At 46.8% G+C, this 18,459-nt stretch overlaps 1 protein-coding gene across 4 annotated transcripts in view; it reads right to left on the bottom strand.

The window, feature by feature from the left end:
- The window catches only part of LOC112576704 (protocadherin gamma-A5-like), a 68,365-nt gene that overhangs the window by 39,519 nt on the left and 10,387 nt on the right, over positions 1 to 18,459 (bottom strand). For all 4 annotated transcript variants that reach the window (XM_025259360.1, XM_025259358.1, XM_025259359.1 and 1 more), the window contains exon 3: positions 1,246 to 1,460. In XM_025259360.1, coding sequence (XP_025115145.1) covers positions 1,246 to 1,460 — 215 coding nt within the window. The remainder of the gene's footprint in view (positions 1 to 1,245; positions 1,461 to 18,459) is intronic.

An 18,459-nucleotide genomic window follows, 5' to 3' on the forward strand; every position in this document is an offset into this window, starting at 1 on the left:
GCTTGTTTGTCTGTCTGCGCATGGCTGGACTTTCATTACCCTGTGGCGCGTGGTGCTTCGGTGACATCTGGTATGAAGACCTGGCTAGGGTAGGGGGAGTAGGTGGGGTAGGGGGATTTTTTCGATCTTAACGTGCTAGGTAATATTTCTGTGGTTGGAAACGAATGAACACCTCGTTGTTATTTCACTGTGCGACAACTGGCTGGTGAATGTCGCCACATAAACACGATGAGAATTAACAGCGAAATACGAGAATCTTTTTTTTCATTTCGATCGCCGCTTTGCTGAAGCATGTTTATAATGTAAGCCAGCCGTTTTGTTTTCTTTCCATATAGACAGCCTTAAAGCTGCGGGATGATTATTGTTTATGATAAACTTCGATTTCTCGAGCGAATTAATCGTTTGCACCTGCTTCCCCCAGCCCATAAAGCAAAACAGGTAAAGATCGCTGGAAACCTCGGTTTTCTCGGGGCCAGTTTTACTTGCCCATCTCCTCTTCCTCCCCGTTTTACCTTCCCCCTCACCGACTATGGAGTCGGGTACCCATTCACACCAGCTGGGGAAACTTGTTGCGCTGCTTGGGTATCGAACCAGCGCGACTCTCAGTTTGGACGCCAGCATTCTAATCACTCATCTTTCCGCATCCCAAAGCCCCTATCCAGCCATATAATCAGCTGATCACACTTGAGGATTGACAATATGAAGCATGCTCAGCAGAGGCTGGCCAACGAGGAGCCCGTGGAATGCAACAAAGACCTGCTGATACCATGGACGTGTATGAACTCTCCTGTCTGTCTGCCAAGACCAACGCTTAGCTTCTTGCGAAGTTCTCCGCTGGTAGTCTCGGCGAACCTAAACAATGAATGTGACTAAACCGGAAGTTTTGTAGTCTCATGCCTCGTTTTAGTAGTTAACGGGAAAAAAATCGTCTGCAATCAGTCCAGGGATACAAGTTCGCGCTGGTACAGAGGGGCGAGTCGTCACTCCTGCCATTGAATGCGAGGCCAGCCTCGTGCTGGTACAACGGCAAGACGAAACACCCACAGTCCTTACTCGCATAAGCCCCACGACTAAACAAATTCGTACTTTTATTGACATAAGCGTAAGCCACACAACAAACAAAATTCCAGATGCTTACAACACTAATTCCATTCGTCTGATCACGTGACATTGCGAGGTTTCTACTCAGGTGAGCACATCCGCGACACTCATCTAATCACGTGACTTAGGCAGGTTTCTACTCACGTGAGTACGACGGAGTTGACGGGCGTGTTCTCATCCACGGAAATGTTGAAGCGGGAGGGGTGGAAGACCGGAGGGTTGTCGTTGACGTCCAGCACGTTGATCTCCACCGTCATCGTCCCACTGCGAGGGGGCCTCCCCCCGTCGCGCGCCACCACCGTCAGGTAGTAGTAGGAAACCTTCTCCCGATCCAGAGGGCCTTTGACCAGCAGACTCACCTGCAAATCATTCAAACGAAATTACCATCACCTTTTATGATTGTCATTTTATTTCATCAGAAACTTCGTCTTCTTTTTTTGTGTTGGACAGGTGGACATGTCTGTCACTTTAATCACGGGTGTCAGTCAAGCGGATAATGGAGGTTCCGTTAGAGCTGGCGTGACAGGAATCTCTGTCTCTTTATTGCGTGTTAAGCATTCTTTAGCTAAGATGGATATCAAAGCTCTGATTAATATGCTTATATCGCGGAGGACGATCTGCTGCAGGTCTGTCATGCAAGAACCAACATGGCGCATGTGAAAGAGGATTGAGACTGGGGGGTTTGGGGGGATATGATCATCGTTCGTGGCAGAGGCTGTGATCGATAAAATGTTTATTGATGATCGGAGGAAAAGAAGAAAGAAGAAATCATTAATTCGAATGTCTGTGAGGAATGGAGTGTTTAAGATCGGCACGCAAAAGACCAAGACGTGTGAGACTCTTTTCTGCGCAAACAAGCGCGTGCTGAGCGCGCAGGACCCTGCACGTGCGACAGGTTCCAAAATGCGCGCCTCTTTTGATTTCTGACTTCTTTGTCGTCATTTCCTTCCAAGCGCATGCCTGAAGCAGACAGGTTTGCAGATCGCACCCTGCACGCGACAAGAAATAAAACTCGTCAAAGATGATTACCCGGGAATGAGCACCATTCACGCCGAGGAGTCGCGTAAAGCACACATCGCATTTCCAATGGAAAAGTAATGAGATCAACAACACAGCTTGAGCCAAGCTTCGTTTTTAACAGACTTTGCTGCAACAGGGGCAAAGCGTGGCTACAAAATGTTTTAAGTGGACATCTTGGCATAACCTTTTGGTTTCTGACAAATGTTTGAAGTTAAGGATTTCAAACCATTTTTTTCGCTTGTCCAACACAAGTCTGGCACTAAAAAAAACTGCATCGTCATCTTCTCCAGAACTTGAGTGCTGAGCAAATCATGTGACCTCTCTCCACCCAGGGTGCATTACTCTTCATCACGCCAGTACCATCTTGTCTATAATTTTTTTTTTCTCATTTCATGCTTCGTGCACGAGCGCATGGGAAGTCAGGGGCTGAAACAACATGGTTTATGCAGTTATTGCGTGTAGCACTGCGGAAAGAAATCGCTGGAATGGACAGGTAAATGAGGTCCATCTGGCGGCAACTCGTCCTTTTGGCGCTGCCAGCACGTCACGTGACTAGCATGTCACGAGGGCCCGGGGCCTCAGACCGTTATCTCAAGACGCCGAGCGCGCAATTCCTCGACAATGGAAAACGCAGACTTTTGGAAAAGAACTCGACGGCGCTGACGTCTGCCAAACGATGACTTTGCATAATTGCACTTACAGAAAGCGAAAATGATGTCTCTGTCTCGCTTGCCCTCTGCGGGTGCGCATGTCTGCTGCCCTTTGTTAGAGATTCATAACCTAAACCGCTTGCTTCAGCGAAACGCGACCGTTACAGCCACAGCCAATCGGTTTGTGTCTTAATAAAGCCCACCTTCAGCAGCATGACACCCGAGCTGCATCAAGCTGGTGGAGCGAGTGACGAAAGAAAAAGCTAACAGACATGTAAGATGAATAAGACAAGAGTAGAGAGAGGAAGAGGACAAAAAAAAATGTTGGGGAACAAGCAATACTTCTAAAGCTTTTCCCTCCCGACGCACCCAGGGTGGAAGAATTTCGTTCCCGAACAGGTTCCAGGAGACTGACGACTGCTCGGCTTTTTGCACGCGCGCCCGACATGCCAGGTGCCACCGCACATCAGGCCTGACATGCACCAGCGAACACCTTGGCACGCAAGGCAGGCCAAACCTTGCCGCCTGGCCCTCCATCGGCATCTGCCTCATCAGCCAGGGAATGTTGACGACCGCCACATGCACGTCAACCGTGCCCCTGCCCCGGGAGTTATTCCCCCTTTTCGGGGACAGCAGCAGCAGGACTGGAGTCTGAGTCGGAGAGGGAGACTATAATAGAAGCGACTTTTATTCCTGTGGAATAACGGATTTGTACACGTGTGTGGGTGAAATAATTTTTTACCACTTGTTTTCAGCGTGCGACTGCGACCGCAGCATCCTTCGGGAAGCAGTTGTTGCTGAATACAACAACAGGACCACCACTGCCAGACTCCGCGGATTGTTTATCGGGCGTTTAGTCCCAATGCTCTTTATCTGACCCCCAGACTTTCTGACAAGAGGGTTTCCGTGATTTCCGTGGCTTACGGAGCGCGTGCTGCCTTATCTCCACAGCTACCGCCGGAAAAGCCAGACTGAAAGTGTCGTGTGGGTAGTGTGCTTAACGTGTGAGCGAAAGGTCAAGGGTTACAAGACCCTTCTTTCCTCTGCACATTCCCCCAGCAGTTATTGCTACCTGATGTGTCGGACAGAGATTACAGGCGTCAGGAGAAAGGCGGTGTCCTTGACAATTTACAGCTGGCTCTGACCTCTGACCTCCTACCATTAAAAGAACTGATCTTCCATTTTAGTTGAGGACAAGTCCTTTCAATCACCATGATAATAAGCCGAAAGTTAAGTCTAGCTAAGATAAAAAAAAAGGTCTAGCAAAGTATTTTTAACTGATTATTACCCTTCAAGACACCTTTCCATAAAGGGAGATAATCTGCTTTCGTTTAGACAGAGTTATCTAGTATTGTCCACCACTGAGGTACACTCGCGAACACCCTAACACCAAGGATGTGTACAGGTGGACTTCTGTCTGTCTGCCGAGACCAACGCTTAGACTCCTGCAAAGTTCGCTGTAAGTCTCGGCGAACCTAAACAATGAATGAAACAAACCGGAAGCTTTGTATACACCAGCCTCGTTCTAGTCATTCATCTGAAACGTGGCTAAACCGGAAGCTTTGTATACACCAGCCTCGTTTTAGTAATTAATACCAGTTTGTGTTAACATCTTTAAAAACAAGCTTCCTGTGAAACATGAATCTCGTCGAGATTATTTTTAACACAGATTTTTATGAAAGCTGTAATTTTATAACATCAAATAAAAAAAAAATCAATCTTCCCCATCAACAATCCGCCCACCCACCCCTAAACAACCCTCACCACCACGATTACAATTTTTTTTTAAAGCCTCAGAAGTAGCCAGACCACAGCAACCGAGAAAATAATAAATCACAAGGGAGATGCGAGAGCAAGTGGGTCACACACAGCGACCCCCGCACGAGGCCACGTGATGAGCTGGCAGGGGGTCGTGACTGCATATAAACGCAGCATGTTCAATGTCGTCCGCGCGCCGCGGCTGTCAGGCGGCGGTAACTCGTGGCTGTCGGACGGCGGTAACTCGTGGCTGTCAGGCGGCGGTAACTCGTGGTTGTCGGGCGGCGGTAACTTTTGTCTGTCCACGTGCTCCGCGTGCTTCATTTTTCCTGATCACGCAGCAGCAGCAGCTGGGGCCTAGCACTTGCGCCGCCTTTTGGCCAGGGGAGACAACCCTGTGAACAGACGTCTTCGTTGTGGATGCTACCATTGCTACAGATGTTTTCTTCTCCTTTTTCACACTTGTCTTTTTTATTTTTTATTTATTTTTATTATTATTATTTTATTATTTATTTTTTGTCTTCAGTACAATAACCGGTTTTGTCTAAATAGATGAAGAACAGACACTGATGCACTCCCTCCTTCACACACACATTTCTTTTGACATCCGCTGCTGACATTGTCTCTGTCTCTTCTCTCTAATTTGCTGCCGACACTACGTCCATCTTTGATGCGACATCTTTGATCCTGGCAAAAGAATTTTGAATAATAATAATACAGATGGACAGGGTGCCCTGACCATGTTACTTCATGCCCTTGACAGATTCCAGAAAATGCTCACAATTTCCATTTAGAGTTGACTCCCCTTTTTCTTCCAGTTTGTCCTGTCTACGTCTTGTGGATTCACTGTTTAGGATTATCTTTACAAGATGGCTACAACCTTTACCACTTTAGTCATCTTCGTTTTACTAAAGAACTCACAGGGACCAACTGGTTTCCTAGTTCTCTTTCCTTCCTCTACATTGGGACGAAGCAGACGATGGTGGGATGAACAAGTAAATCAAGCAGAGCTGAACGCAGAGCCATCGTCATTTGTCCTGGCTTTGAGACAAGACTGCCAGGAAGAGAGAAGAAAAAAGCAGGCTAACTGCTGTGATGAAACTGTAGCTCCTGACATTACACAAGATAGGGTAGGACCCCTGAGCGCCGCCCGCCATTGCTACCCATGCAAATTCGCAGATCCAGAGACAAAGACACCCACTCATTTTCCGGATGGCAATTGCCTGCCTAACCAGGGAACGATGGAGGGTAGACTCATCCTTGCATCACCACCACCACTACCACCACTACCACCCACTTTTGTCATGTGTTGTAATCGCTTGTTTCGTCTATTGGTCGATTCTTGTGGAAGAACTGATAGTGCCAGCATGCACTCTTTGCACCGGATGCCCGCCTATCGTTCGTCCGATCATGAATCTGCCAAACCCAGATTTGTCCTCGTAATGGATGCCGGGACTTGAGGCTACATGCCGGGGCCAAAAAAACAAGCCATGCAAGTCCTTTCCGGATCTGTCAACCACCCAGCCGTGAGGCCTGGTGGACTCCTCCATCACGATCCTCCCAAGTCGCGCCATCGCTGAGCATTTAGAGGACACGGTGCGTGCAAATGGAGGCGCGTGCGCGTGTCCCCGTGACCGCTTTGTGTGTCCGGCTGCACGTGGGTGGCCTGCGCTGATTGCTTATCACCACTGTAATCCAAACAACAAAAGCTGTCAAAACGGCAGATGGGAGAGTAGAGAAAGTGTTGTGGACAACCATTGACGGCAACTGGTGGGATGATGGCTTGCACGTCCACATCGCACGCTCATCAAGCCCGTTAGCGGCGGCCATTAACAAAGTTGTCTTTGAACTGCTGCCGACGCCAGTAATGGCCGCGTGTTGAAATATTCAGAACCTCGCGGGTAGAACAAGAACGTATTCGAATGAGCGGGCAACAGGAGATAAGGGGAGAGGTAATGGGGTAGGGTCTGCTTGTTGGATAGGTGGATGGTGTGGAAGCTGGATGACGTTCACCGCCATGCTAATTAGTTCTGGCAAACTTGCTCGACTTACGAGCACTTCCGACGAACTGCAGGAAGTCTGCAAATTGTAGACATTTGTAATCGTGTTTCTGGCAACCCATCAACAGGACAAGTTATAAAGATTTCAAAGACTTGATTCAGGGAGCATTACGCGTCTGAAAGTTATGTAAAAACATGCAAAGCCCTGAATATTTTGTATTTCGGGATCAGTCAGTTTGTGAGTGTGTCTTGCGAGTTAGTTTTTGTCTGTAAGTTAGCTTACCTGTTTGCTTGTCCAAGGCCAGCTGTTAGTCGATCTGTCTGTCGGATTGTCTGTCTGTCTTTTTCCTGTCTGCACTCACATGCATATAAACAAAACATGATGGTCAATCGGGTTTGTGTGACGTCGTCAGGGCGTTGAAATGCCCGGATGCTGAGGTCAAGTTTCGAGTCAAGGTTCTAAAAATAATCTGGTCCTCTTAATGTCTCCCTGCAACATGAACACCTTGGAAGGAAGATAGTTATTATAAGGAAGAAAGTGTTAAATGGTGAAATTGTTCATACAAAACATGCAAAGAATAAGCATGCCAGGTATTCAATCACACTTGAGCTGTGACATTAATTACAATGGATAATCGAAACTGAAATCCTAGTACTTATAAGCACTGACGCTGTTTTATACCTACAATACAATATCATTATGTCAATAACTGTGTAATAAATTGTAAAATGTGTAGAATTAACGTATTAAAGTAATAATTATTGATATTTTTCGGAGCTACCACTGAGATTGTCACTTTAAGGTAATTAATGTTTTTTTTCTTGGCACTTTTAGTGTTTGCACTTGATGAACCCTGAACACTTAGTGTAAAGGTCGTTTAGTGCTTGCAGTACTTGGGAGTGTCGAGAGGGAGTGTGCTGCCACCTGACAGCAGGATAAAGGAAAAGAATTTGACTATCGGATGGAGAAGGTAGAGGGGACAAAGAGAGAAGCGGTAAAAAAATGAACAAAGTGATGGCGACTGTTCGATTCCCGCCTTCAACCTTCAGCAGATAGCTACACCGTGCGCTGCTTCACTCTCTCCATCATCGTAGTTGAGACGACTACATTCTCACAGAGCTAAAGTGTGGAGTTTTTACTGTCCTGAAACAAACTTGAAAAATCTCCACGAAGTTCATCTTATTTCTTCTTCAACTTCCTGTGGGTGCCACTGTTACTCGAACCAAACATTTACCAACTGTCGACCAGCTATACCATCGCGCTCTTTGTGAGAAGAAACGAGAAGGACAATTCAAACTTTCCTCCTTAAAAAGAAGAGAAGCAGCGATGACTTGTACAGGTTGTGAACGAGGCAGAAATGTTTACACAAACTGTTGTGTGCAATCATCTAGGGTTGCCAGCTTTGCTTTACGTTCGGCATAGTCTAGCAGCAGGCGTGAAATGAGACTTCTTCAGCTTCACACAGTCAGCAGGCGTGGAGAATAAAGCACCTTCTTACTTTTCTGATGTTAGATAACATCCAACATTTGCTTTTTTACACTGACACGCACACATGCACACACACACACACAAACACACATACCATACATTTACAGAGCGCTTGAGGTAAAAGGGGAAAGAGGGTGAAAAGATCACAGAAACGGATAGAAAGACGGAGTAAACAAAAAAAATTGAAATAAAAATAAACCTGGACTTTGGAGCAATAATATGTTAGGTGAAAACGTACGGACATGCAAGCAGAAGGACTAAAGAATGTCTGAAGAACAAATAAAAGAGAAACACCCCAGGAACATAAATAGTATTTAAGCTGAAACGTCTCTGCAAAGCAACAAATCATAAAGCCCCTGGCCATCAGTCTGCCATCTTGATGTTTTTGTCTATCCTCGTTCACGACGTGGCCTGTCTGAACTTCCGCCATTTTTCTGTCTGGAGATCAGTGAACAGCGGAGGCAAGGCCACGCCCCAACCCCGCGAGATGCTGGGAGATGCTAGAGCCCTCGACCCTCTCCAAGATGGCAGTCCGATACCAACACCGCGCAGGCAGGGAATGGGGGAATGGGGAATCGTATCTTAACATTCTCGATATTTGACAATGCTGTTTCTAAGAGTTCCATGAAATATGATTGTCGGAATTGCAGGCTGTGCACAAGATAACGCGTACACACGCAAACAATTTCCCATAAAAGAGAATTTTCTTGTCGGGGGAAAAAGCCTAGGATTAGGTTTTTTTTTTCGAAACTGGTAAATGTCGAGATGCTACTGACAAATAACTTTTTTTTTAAAAAAATAACTTAAGATGTACACCGCAAGTTCACGACACTCAGAAAGAAAATCGAAAGCTTATCATCTCGACAAGAATCGCGCAATACGATTAACCCTTCCTAAGTTTGATGTGTGTTGATGCACTCCAAGAAATGAGTGTGAAAAAATATTGCAAAAGGACAGTGAATGATTGAAAGCAAAACAAAAAATATTTCACACAAAATGGATAAATGGAAAGCTGCGAACTAAAAATACAAATAAGTCTGGGAGATGGGTCTGGGCGAGTTGCTAAATAGTCTCAGAAAAAAAAAGGGAAAAATAAACAGTAATGGGGTATTGCCAAGCGAATGGACAAAAACTATTAAGAGCATCTTGTTTTCATCGGATGTCGGTGTTGCCGTACATAACTCTTTCATGTTTTTTAGGGTACTAAGTGAAATTTAAGGCTGTTTTTGATCTTCGGCGTTTGTTACCGTTATTTAAAACGGAAAATTACTTACTACCCAGACTGTTTGCGAGAGCCACCAGCAAAAAATAAATAAATAAAAGAAAACCGACAAAGCACTAACAAAAACACAAAAAAACTCCATGGGAACAGCCAGCGCCATGTGGGTGTGATAGCGTCGCTGCTTCTTTTCTCTGCCACCAGGGGGCCGCGCTAATGACCTTTCGAACTATGCTTGTCATGTGTATAATTAGAAACACCTGATTTTTCATTATAGAGAAGAATTTCGCCGCAAGTCGTAGTATTACAAGCACGGCGAGCGACCCTCGTTTGTTCGACCTGGGAAAATGTGTGGGTAGGTTTAACTTTCTCAGCGGGGGCAAGGAGGGCGGAACATTGAGATTGAAAGGGGTGAGAAAGACGGGAGCAGATGGGTACAGGAGGGTAAGGAGGGTAGAGGAGGGTTCTAACAACAAATACCCACCCACCCCTAACATGCATTCATCTCTCTCTTAGTCTAATTCCCTCTCTTCCTTTCTCGCCCTCACACACGTTTTCTCCCTCTTTGTGGGTACAGATGTCAGTGCGCATGACCTTTGCTGTCCCAGTGACCTACGTCACGTGACACTGTCGTAGTCTGCTCTTCAACCTCGTCCCCGATCCGTCCCCCCTCCGCTTGTGCCATCTTCGTTTCCAATCTTTAGTAATGGACATCGATCAAGCGCTGGGCTCTTAAAAAGCCTTCACTAGCTCAGAAGAATGAGTCTGGGTCTGGCCCCGCTAGTAGGTTTGGTGGTGAGGGCAGGGTGAGGGCAGGCCGAGGGCCGCAGGATCCTCTCCACGTTGCCGTCACAGTCGGTCCTCGCATCACGTAGTGCTCGCCCCTAATGGCGTCTGGCGCAAGGCGCGGGGGCTGACGGCAGAGAAATGCACTGGCAGGAGTTACGACATCGCCGCTCCGTCCGACGATTATGACGTCATTAAGGATGGGGTAGTCAAGGAAACGTCCTTTTGGCCTTCGATGGCAGTTTTGTGGTGCGCTTTGACTCTGTGAGTGTTTTCTTTACTCTGTCTCATTCCTTCCTTCCTTTTCCCCTGTCGCACACTCACACTTCCTAGTCACACGCGACTTCCCAATAGAAGCTACATTCCTCAATGTTTTTGGTCTTCACAAAGTGGTCCTAACTTTTCCTGCCCTCTTCTAATTAAGGGAAAAAAAAATCTCAGAACACACAATTTCCAAATGTCCAGCCTGAACAAGTTAGGATCCGTAAACAGACATTGTCTTCCGAGGGCTCACATCACCGACAACGTGTCGGACGAACTAACAACTACGACAACCGCCATGCCAAGTAGTACAAGTCCATTCTTAAAATCCAAGACAATAATAATATTGGTAGTCTAGACAGTCAAATATGGACAGAAGAATTGTGTTTTGCTTCATAACAAGGGAGGTGGAGACGAGACTATGAGACCACCACCATCCCTCCCGTTCTTTTCTCCTGGAATGACAAGACTAGTGTTCAATACTACAGGGAGACGGAGTCTGTTACCATCCGGTATGGGACACAACTCTAGATCCCACTTGCTCCCATCAAGCAATTATCTCTCGTCTCTTGTCAGCACATGTAATTCCTTTCGAAGTCTTCCATCCTTCTGTAATATTATTTTTCTCTCTGAAGAGTGTTCTCTTGATTCAGGACAGCTGATGTCTAAATTTGGACAAAGATGGCTGATTGAGTTCCGATCGCCAGACGCCGCTGTATTTCCCACAGGAATCTCCTTGCAGCAGTTTACTGCAGTTGTCTTCCTTTGGGGAACAAATCCCATTTACAAAGCAAGGAAATATTAAACAAAGTGAAAAGTAGTTCGGCTTGATTTACCCGTCAGACAGAGATGCTGTCTCGCCGAGGAAATTTCATTTTGGGAGAAAAATCGCGGCTGGACTTGAGTTGCTTTTCTTTGCCATTCTTGAAAATAAAATGGAGCTTTCAAAATATGAACACACACACATTAATGTAAGAAGCTTGAAGTGAGCCAACAGAATAAAGAACAAAGAGGATTAATCATAAGCCACAAACGTTCTATCCTGTAAACGTACGACATTAACTGTTTATCTCCCCGCTGGGAAAATAAATAAGTAATAAGTTTGTTTGGTCTGCGGTCGGTAATAAGGGTAGGGACGCCATCCAATTTGGCCACTGAGTGCAAGTATCCAATCAGATTATCCGGCACATTCCTGACAAACGACTTTTCCCCAACCATCCCACTCCCGAACCCACCCTTCCTACCCCCGAGTTGTCAGGAAGATAAAAACTTTCTTTGAGAGGTAATCGAGATGTTTTTATTATTGTGTTTGGACATGCGTGCTGACAGATTTCTACATTTGTTACCGGATGCTTTTGAGTGATTTACTTTGGCAGGTTTTGTGGAGTTCTTGCCAAGTCTTTGAGATGCTCTGTGTGCTCGTGCGTGCGGGCGCGCGCGTGCGTGTGTGGGAGAGAGGTAGAGGGGAGGAGGTGCGGGTCGGCGGGGTCGAGTGGTTGCGTGTCCGGAGCAGAGGGTCAGTGAACGCTGCTCATGGCATCATCAGTGGCAGTAATGGCGGCACTAATAGCAGTCATACGAACACCACCTTCCAGGCTCGTTGTTGTTGTTTCAAGTTTTGTTATTACTCTTTTGTAATTATTCTCCCCTTTGATGCAAATCATCATCCTCATCTTCTTCTTCTTCCTCTTCTTTTTTTTCTTCTCCTTCTTCAAGTCCACACATCCACACACGCACATCCACACACACAAGCGCGTAGCCTGGCTGTAATAACCGGTCCGTCACGATGCCAGGCCTGCGTGGCGTCAGTCCGACAAGAAGTGTGGTCAGGCGTGTACAGCTGCCGTGCAGCATGCGCGCACAAGTGCTGTGCGTGTCGGCTGTCGTTTGCGTTGGTGGCCATCGCGGCTGATTGGAAGCGACATGTGGCTAGATTATGGGTGTTGGTTATACGGTTGCTGCTGCAAGCGCAGAGCGGGCTGAGTATGCAAAGTCCCCTCTCAATCAGGTAATTAGGCCAGCCGCTTCTCTCCCTTCCCCGTCAGGCGGCGGTCCGCTGATACAGTTTAGTAAACGTCGGTAGCATCCTTTCATCCGGGCACCGTCGCTTCATCTCCATTGGCAACGGCATGCGTCACCGGAGACTGAGCAATTGTTTCGATCTTTTGGAAGGGGGGGTGGAAAAAAAATGACACGCGCACGAGCACGCACGCAAACACGTCCACACACCCACACACGTGTATATAGATACGTCTTCCCGACTTGGCAGCAACAGCCAGCGAGGTAATAATCACTTGTGGGGTGGGTAGGGTGTAGTAGAGGAAAAAGGATATCCGCAGAACTTCTCCTTTTCTTGACAAGTCACGCGACATTTCCTCGGCACAGCACAGCAAGGTGCCCGCTGCACGAGCTGCTGCAGAAGCTTCCTGCATCTTCATCACGCCGAGACGAGTATGCAGCAAAGCAAGCTTGGCGACTACTGCAGCATCTGCTGCGCAGCGACGTCCGGCAGCCGTGTCGCAGCAAGTGCGCTGCAGGGCGAGGAGGATGACGTGGCAGTCCCAACAAAAGGGCGACAGCGACCCCTCATTCATCAACTGTGGTTAAATGGAAACCTGCGGACACCCAAAGACTCGAGAGGGGAACAGGTTTTTCATTCTCTCAGAATGGGAATTTTTTTTTTTTTTCTTCTTTTCTTTCGTGGTTGTAGGGAAAGTCTTTACCGATGCATGAAAATATGGGACCAGATGTTTTGGGCATGACTGATGGCGGGCTTTAATAACAGGCCGCGCGGCAAGCACTCGACAAATAAACGAATCATACAAAGTCGTGACGACCTGCGTGTGACTGGGTTAGCCTACAGACTAGCAGCCAACAATGACTTCAGACCGCAGAGTTCAATGCCAGCAAAAACCATGTTTCCAGGTTGTCCACATCGTCTTCATAAACCGTAACGGTCTTGCTCGTAAGATGCAAACATCACTTTTATAGACTGTAAACATCGGGCTAACTGGTCATTGTGCTAACAAACCCCAAACCTCGTTTTCATTGCCAGAAAATTTCGTGTTCAAAGGTCGCAAATGATTTGTTTACGAGCTGCAAAGGCTGAGGTGACTAACCGCTAATGTAGTGTTTACTTGTCGCACACATCCTCTTGATGGCCAATAAACTATTCGGTCGTTTATCTCAACCCAAGGGCTTTAGTTTAAGTCCATGTAATCATTTGATCACAGCGAGGGCTTTAGTGTGAACACTGTAATTTGTGTAATGTGTGTATTTAAAGCCTTCAATCCACTTTTTTGCTATTTATCACCTACTCCACACGTGAGAACGGATATACTTGGTGTTTTGTGACGTCACTGGTGGGGGGGGGATCCCCTCCCTGCGTCAGCAGTCTGTTACAAATTAGTGAGTTAGTGCCAACAAGCTATGAAAGTCGGGACTGACGGTTTATCGGGTGGGCGGTGTGGATCATCTGTGCATATATCAAAACCAGAACACCGGGTGGCTGTGTCATGTGTTACATGGTAAAAATTGCTCAGTGGATGATGTGTGTGATGTAAGTTGTAAAGAAAGGAAAGTAAGGTCAGTAGGTTATCTGCATCAGTGTACTCGAAGGAATAGTCTGCTAGACGGGTGGATAGGATGTATCTTGTATACAATAACCAGATTTCATTTACCATGCCTCTCACGTATCTTGCTCCTGTAAAATGCGCCGCTGAGACCTAATTAGCTTCAGCCTCGCTCCCAGCCAGTGTTTTCTGGTGAAATGACAGAGAGAGAGAGAAAGCCGCAGAAAAGGCCATTTCCCATTTTCCTGTACCGTGGACCCTGTCACGAAAGACAGCAGACTCTCGCGGAATCGAGTCAGCACGCGCGTCAAAGCTCGATCATTAAGAGAAAGTTCCAGAAGAAGCCAAGCGATGCGCCACAGGTGTGTCTGTGGGATGCGATGCTGCAGCAGCAGCAGTAACTGCAGGAGTAGGGCGGGAAGGTTCTGGAAAAGGTAAAAATCCATCAACCGGTGTTGGGACTGAAATGTAAGGAAAACGTGAAAGGTTGTTTAAAGGCCTGGCGGAGAAGACGTAGTTGTTTTTTCTGATCGATAGTGTAGTTAGCGGTGCTCCTACCCGGGCCAGCGCCATGTGAATCTGTGTCAAGCTGGCAGCCAGCGCCATCTGCAACATGACAACTTAAACAGGGGAGGTAATGAGAGCCGCGCGTCTGTGACGAAAAGGGAGATGATGACGGCAGAACATCGTCCTCTGGTGGAGTGGAGGGGAGTGGTCCGGTCATTCATGTGGGCGATGCCAGAACGAGGCTTGATTCCAGAAGAAAATGGGACGTGATGTTTTGTGTCACAAATACCATGTGTGTGTGCGCGCGCGCGCGCGTGTGTGTGTGTGTGTGTAAGAGGAGAGAGAGAGCTACACCAGTTGTTCTTCGTGTCTTCTTACTCCAGAGAGAATGTGGAACACAAGACAATGGTTGGGGAGCTAGAGGTGGTAGCGACGGGGAGGAGGACGAGACATTGTCACCCGCCATCCGAATTCCTGCTGTCAGTTTGTTTGTCAGTGTGTTCATTCTGTGGTCCTAGGTATCCTTTCGCTATACTCGCTCACACAAGTGATCAATGGGTTGATTGATCGTTCACATCAGTAAGGCGCCTGTGTGTATTGTTTTCCCAGTAAGACGAATATCCCAATCAGTTCCACTACCAGTGGAGGGTAGCCGGAGCGGAGGAAGAACTGAAGGCGCAGGACCTGTTAGCCATCGCACAAAATAGGCACAGACAAACACACAAACACACAAACACGCACACACACTCTCTAATACATTAGCCCCTAATTATCTCTCCCTTACTCATCATTTCAGTAACACCATATCAGGGTCACAGGATATAATCACACTCATGCAAGTGTCTAAACCAACCATGTGTAGCCGGTTAATGTCAAGCCATGTAGTACGTGTTTACCGAACCGTAACCACGCCCTGCCTCACGAGGTGTTAATGACAAGGCAGTTTTTCCCGTTGCCCACTACCCTCGACATTTCGCGCTCACCCCAGGCAAGATGTGATAGATCTGTAGGCAAGAAACCTCATCCCTCCACCCCCAAGAGAAGACAAACAAGCAATTTCATCTATTTGTGATAGTCTGGATGTTATAGATATTGTAGACATATAGATGATATACGCTTACAATACACTATGTGCGGCCAGACTAATATTCCAGGAGCCAGGACCACAACCGAGTGTCAGTGATGGAAGTAAACACGGACTTAAACCACTGGAGTAAACCTGAGGCACTCAACCATACTGTTGGTTATCCGCAGGTAACCGTGACTAAAACCATTTCATTGGACATAGTCCTGATTCAATTAATGTAAAGATCATCAATATCGTCGTCATCATCACCACCAACACTACTACTACATCATTATCATTATCATTATCGTCAAATTCTTACTTCCACCACCATCATGACAATCTTCTTCATCTGCTTCTTGGTTTGTCTTCTGTCGGCGCTGTTCTGAAAAAACCAGAAGCGCAGCCTGCGAGAAGAAAAACCTTTGTTGATGCTGAACATAAGCAAACCTGTCTTCTTCCAGCGAGTGAACCCATTGTTGGCTTCTCGTGTTTACAGAAGTCAGCCTCCATATATCGGAGGAGCACGAGGGTCTCTAGTCTTCCTTATGTAGTATATATGTGTGTGGGAGCGTTCGCACGCGCGTGCGCCCAGGTGTGAGTCTTTGTGCGCGGTTTACACATCTGTGTGTATATATATTGTACATAAACGGGCGTGAATATAAATATAGGTAATATATTGCTGAATGGTTCTATAAAAAAAGGTAATTAGTCTTCACACACACACACGCACGCACATGAATGCAGCGTGAATCTGATTGTACTCCTCTCCCCATCAGTATAAACATGTCATAGGACGGAAATGACTTTAACATGCCGGAGGATCTGCACGAGGCGTGGAGAGATTTACAGAAGTGGCCGACCACTGGTGCTCACGCTCACTGCCTTTACAATCTCCACCACACAAAGATTCTATCGCAGGGGGCATAAGTCAACACTGCACGCCTAGCCCTAACACCGGCACCGGAGCTTCGGAAGGGAGGAGGGAGCGACGGAACCGCGCCAAGCGGCTGAAAAATGGCTCATAAATTTAATCAGTTGCCACAGGCGTCAGAAAAATGTATTGGACCAAAAAAAAAAAATTGAAAAAAAAGGAAAGCCGTGACGAAGAAAGAGAATTTTAAGACCGGGTGTTGAGAGTGGGGTGGAGGGTAGTGGGAGGAGTCGCAGAAGTTAAACAAAGTTGATGAGAACGTGGAAAAGGCTTCTGAACAAAAAGCTAAGAGGAAAAGGAAATGCGAGGAGGCTGCAGATGACGGTCACTTTAAAGTTTAATGAATACAAAATGCTTTTAAGAGACGGCGTGCGAAGGCGAGAAGCCAGAAGCTCCCCACCCCACAAAGCCGGCACTGCGCATGCGTCGTGGTCGCTCCTCCACTCGCTGATCCTCGTGATTTCTCGTTTAGACACCGACGTTAAATCACCGTGACGACAGTTACAGAAAAGGACCGTATACAACCAAGCTTTTAACTCTATTTTTCTCTATTTCTTTTCCTAGTCCTCTTTCTTCTCTCTTTCTCTCTCTCTCTCTCTCTCCCATCCCCTTACACTTGCTAAATCGCAACTGGTTTTAAACAGCACGTGCACACAAACTGTGTTCGCTTCCACCTCAACAGTAGATAGGAACTGTATATTCTTCTATAACTCTATAACTGTATATTCTAACCAACCCTAACCCCAACAATAAATATTAACTGTTGTCGGACAACGTCCATTTCTTTTGAAGCCGCAAACATCATGTGATTTAGTGATCGTGATTTTGTTGTTATACAACTAATACTGGCCATTTCTCATCATTTATAATTCAGCAACTGACAGAAACTTTTTTATTATTTTCCACAGTCAAAACATTTTCTCACCAGGTTACATTTACACCCGAAGTGAGGTAACCCCAGATTTAGCTGCGTCCCTATCCTCCTTCCCTAGTTTATGACTTTTATCAATGATAATTACAATATGGAATAGATCACTGAAAAATCTTTCAGTGAAAGTTTTGGTGAAAATTCAAAAAAAAAAAAAATAAAACACTAAGCGTCTGCACATTCTCTTCCACATTTTCGACACAGAAAATTCTCTTGCCCCATCTGGTTATCCTCCCTCTACACGGAAACCTCTTCCGGTTAAACAAATAAGCATTGCGAGGGACTGGCCCGCTACCGAGGCTTGACTGTCGACGAAGACAGGTCCCAATGTCCACATGTGCACCGTCTGAACACGTTCACACAGGTCTGGCTGTCGGGGCCGTCGTGACTGGCAGAGAAGCAGCTCACGGGGCCGGAGGAAAGAGCCCAGTAATCAACGTGGACGAATGCCAAATTGTCGCCGCTTACAACATAAAAACAACACGGGATGGAAATAAAACCTTATTTAATTTATCAGAATGGCTACCCTCGGTGGTTATTGCCTCGGACTCGCCTGCTACAGTCAGCTGGTGCAACGGGCGATGGGGATGCGGTTATTAACGCCTGACGAACAGCGCGCATATGTGGCGGGGCATGCAACCACCTCCGAGAATTCCTCTTTTGGGGTTTATTCATTCACTCACACACTCCTGTCTCATCTTATACCAGCTTCCTCTCTCCCTCTCTCCTTCTCTTTCTCTCCCTCTCTCTTTCTCTCCCTCTCTCCTTCTCTTTCTCTCCCTCTCTCCTTCTCTTTCTCTCCCTCTCTCCTTCTCTCTCTCTCCCCCATCCCACCATCTCTTTGTCCCTGAACAATCGACCTTCACCTTAAACAATGTAGCCTGAACCGTTTCATTAATTTCCTTCCCATGACTGTTAATGAGATCGGGATGAACACTAGCTAGTCCGACTGTGGTGCTGATCGTGATGGAGGTGGGTTCGGGTGCGAGGGAGGGTGGCAGGGAGGCGGTGGTGGTGTGGAGTAATGGCGGACTAGAGAGAGGGTGAAAGCACTGATCTTATTTTCGGTCGAAAGTGCTTTTGAAATTACACACGCTCCCCGCTCGTCTGGAACCGACCAGTGAGGGGGAGAAGAGAAGAGAGGAGAAGTGGCTGGGTCTGGCGCTAA

The sequence above is a fragment of the Pomacea canaliculata genome, linkage group LG12 (assembly GCF_003073045.1).
Source record: "Pomacea canaliculata isolate SZHN2017 linkage group LG12, ASM307304v1, whole genome shotgun sequence".
Classification (NCBI taxonomy): Eukaryota; Metazoa; Mollusca; class Gastropoda; order Architaenioglossa; family Ampullariidae; genus Pomacea; species Pomacea canaliculata.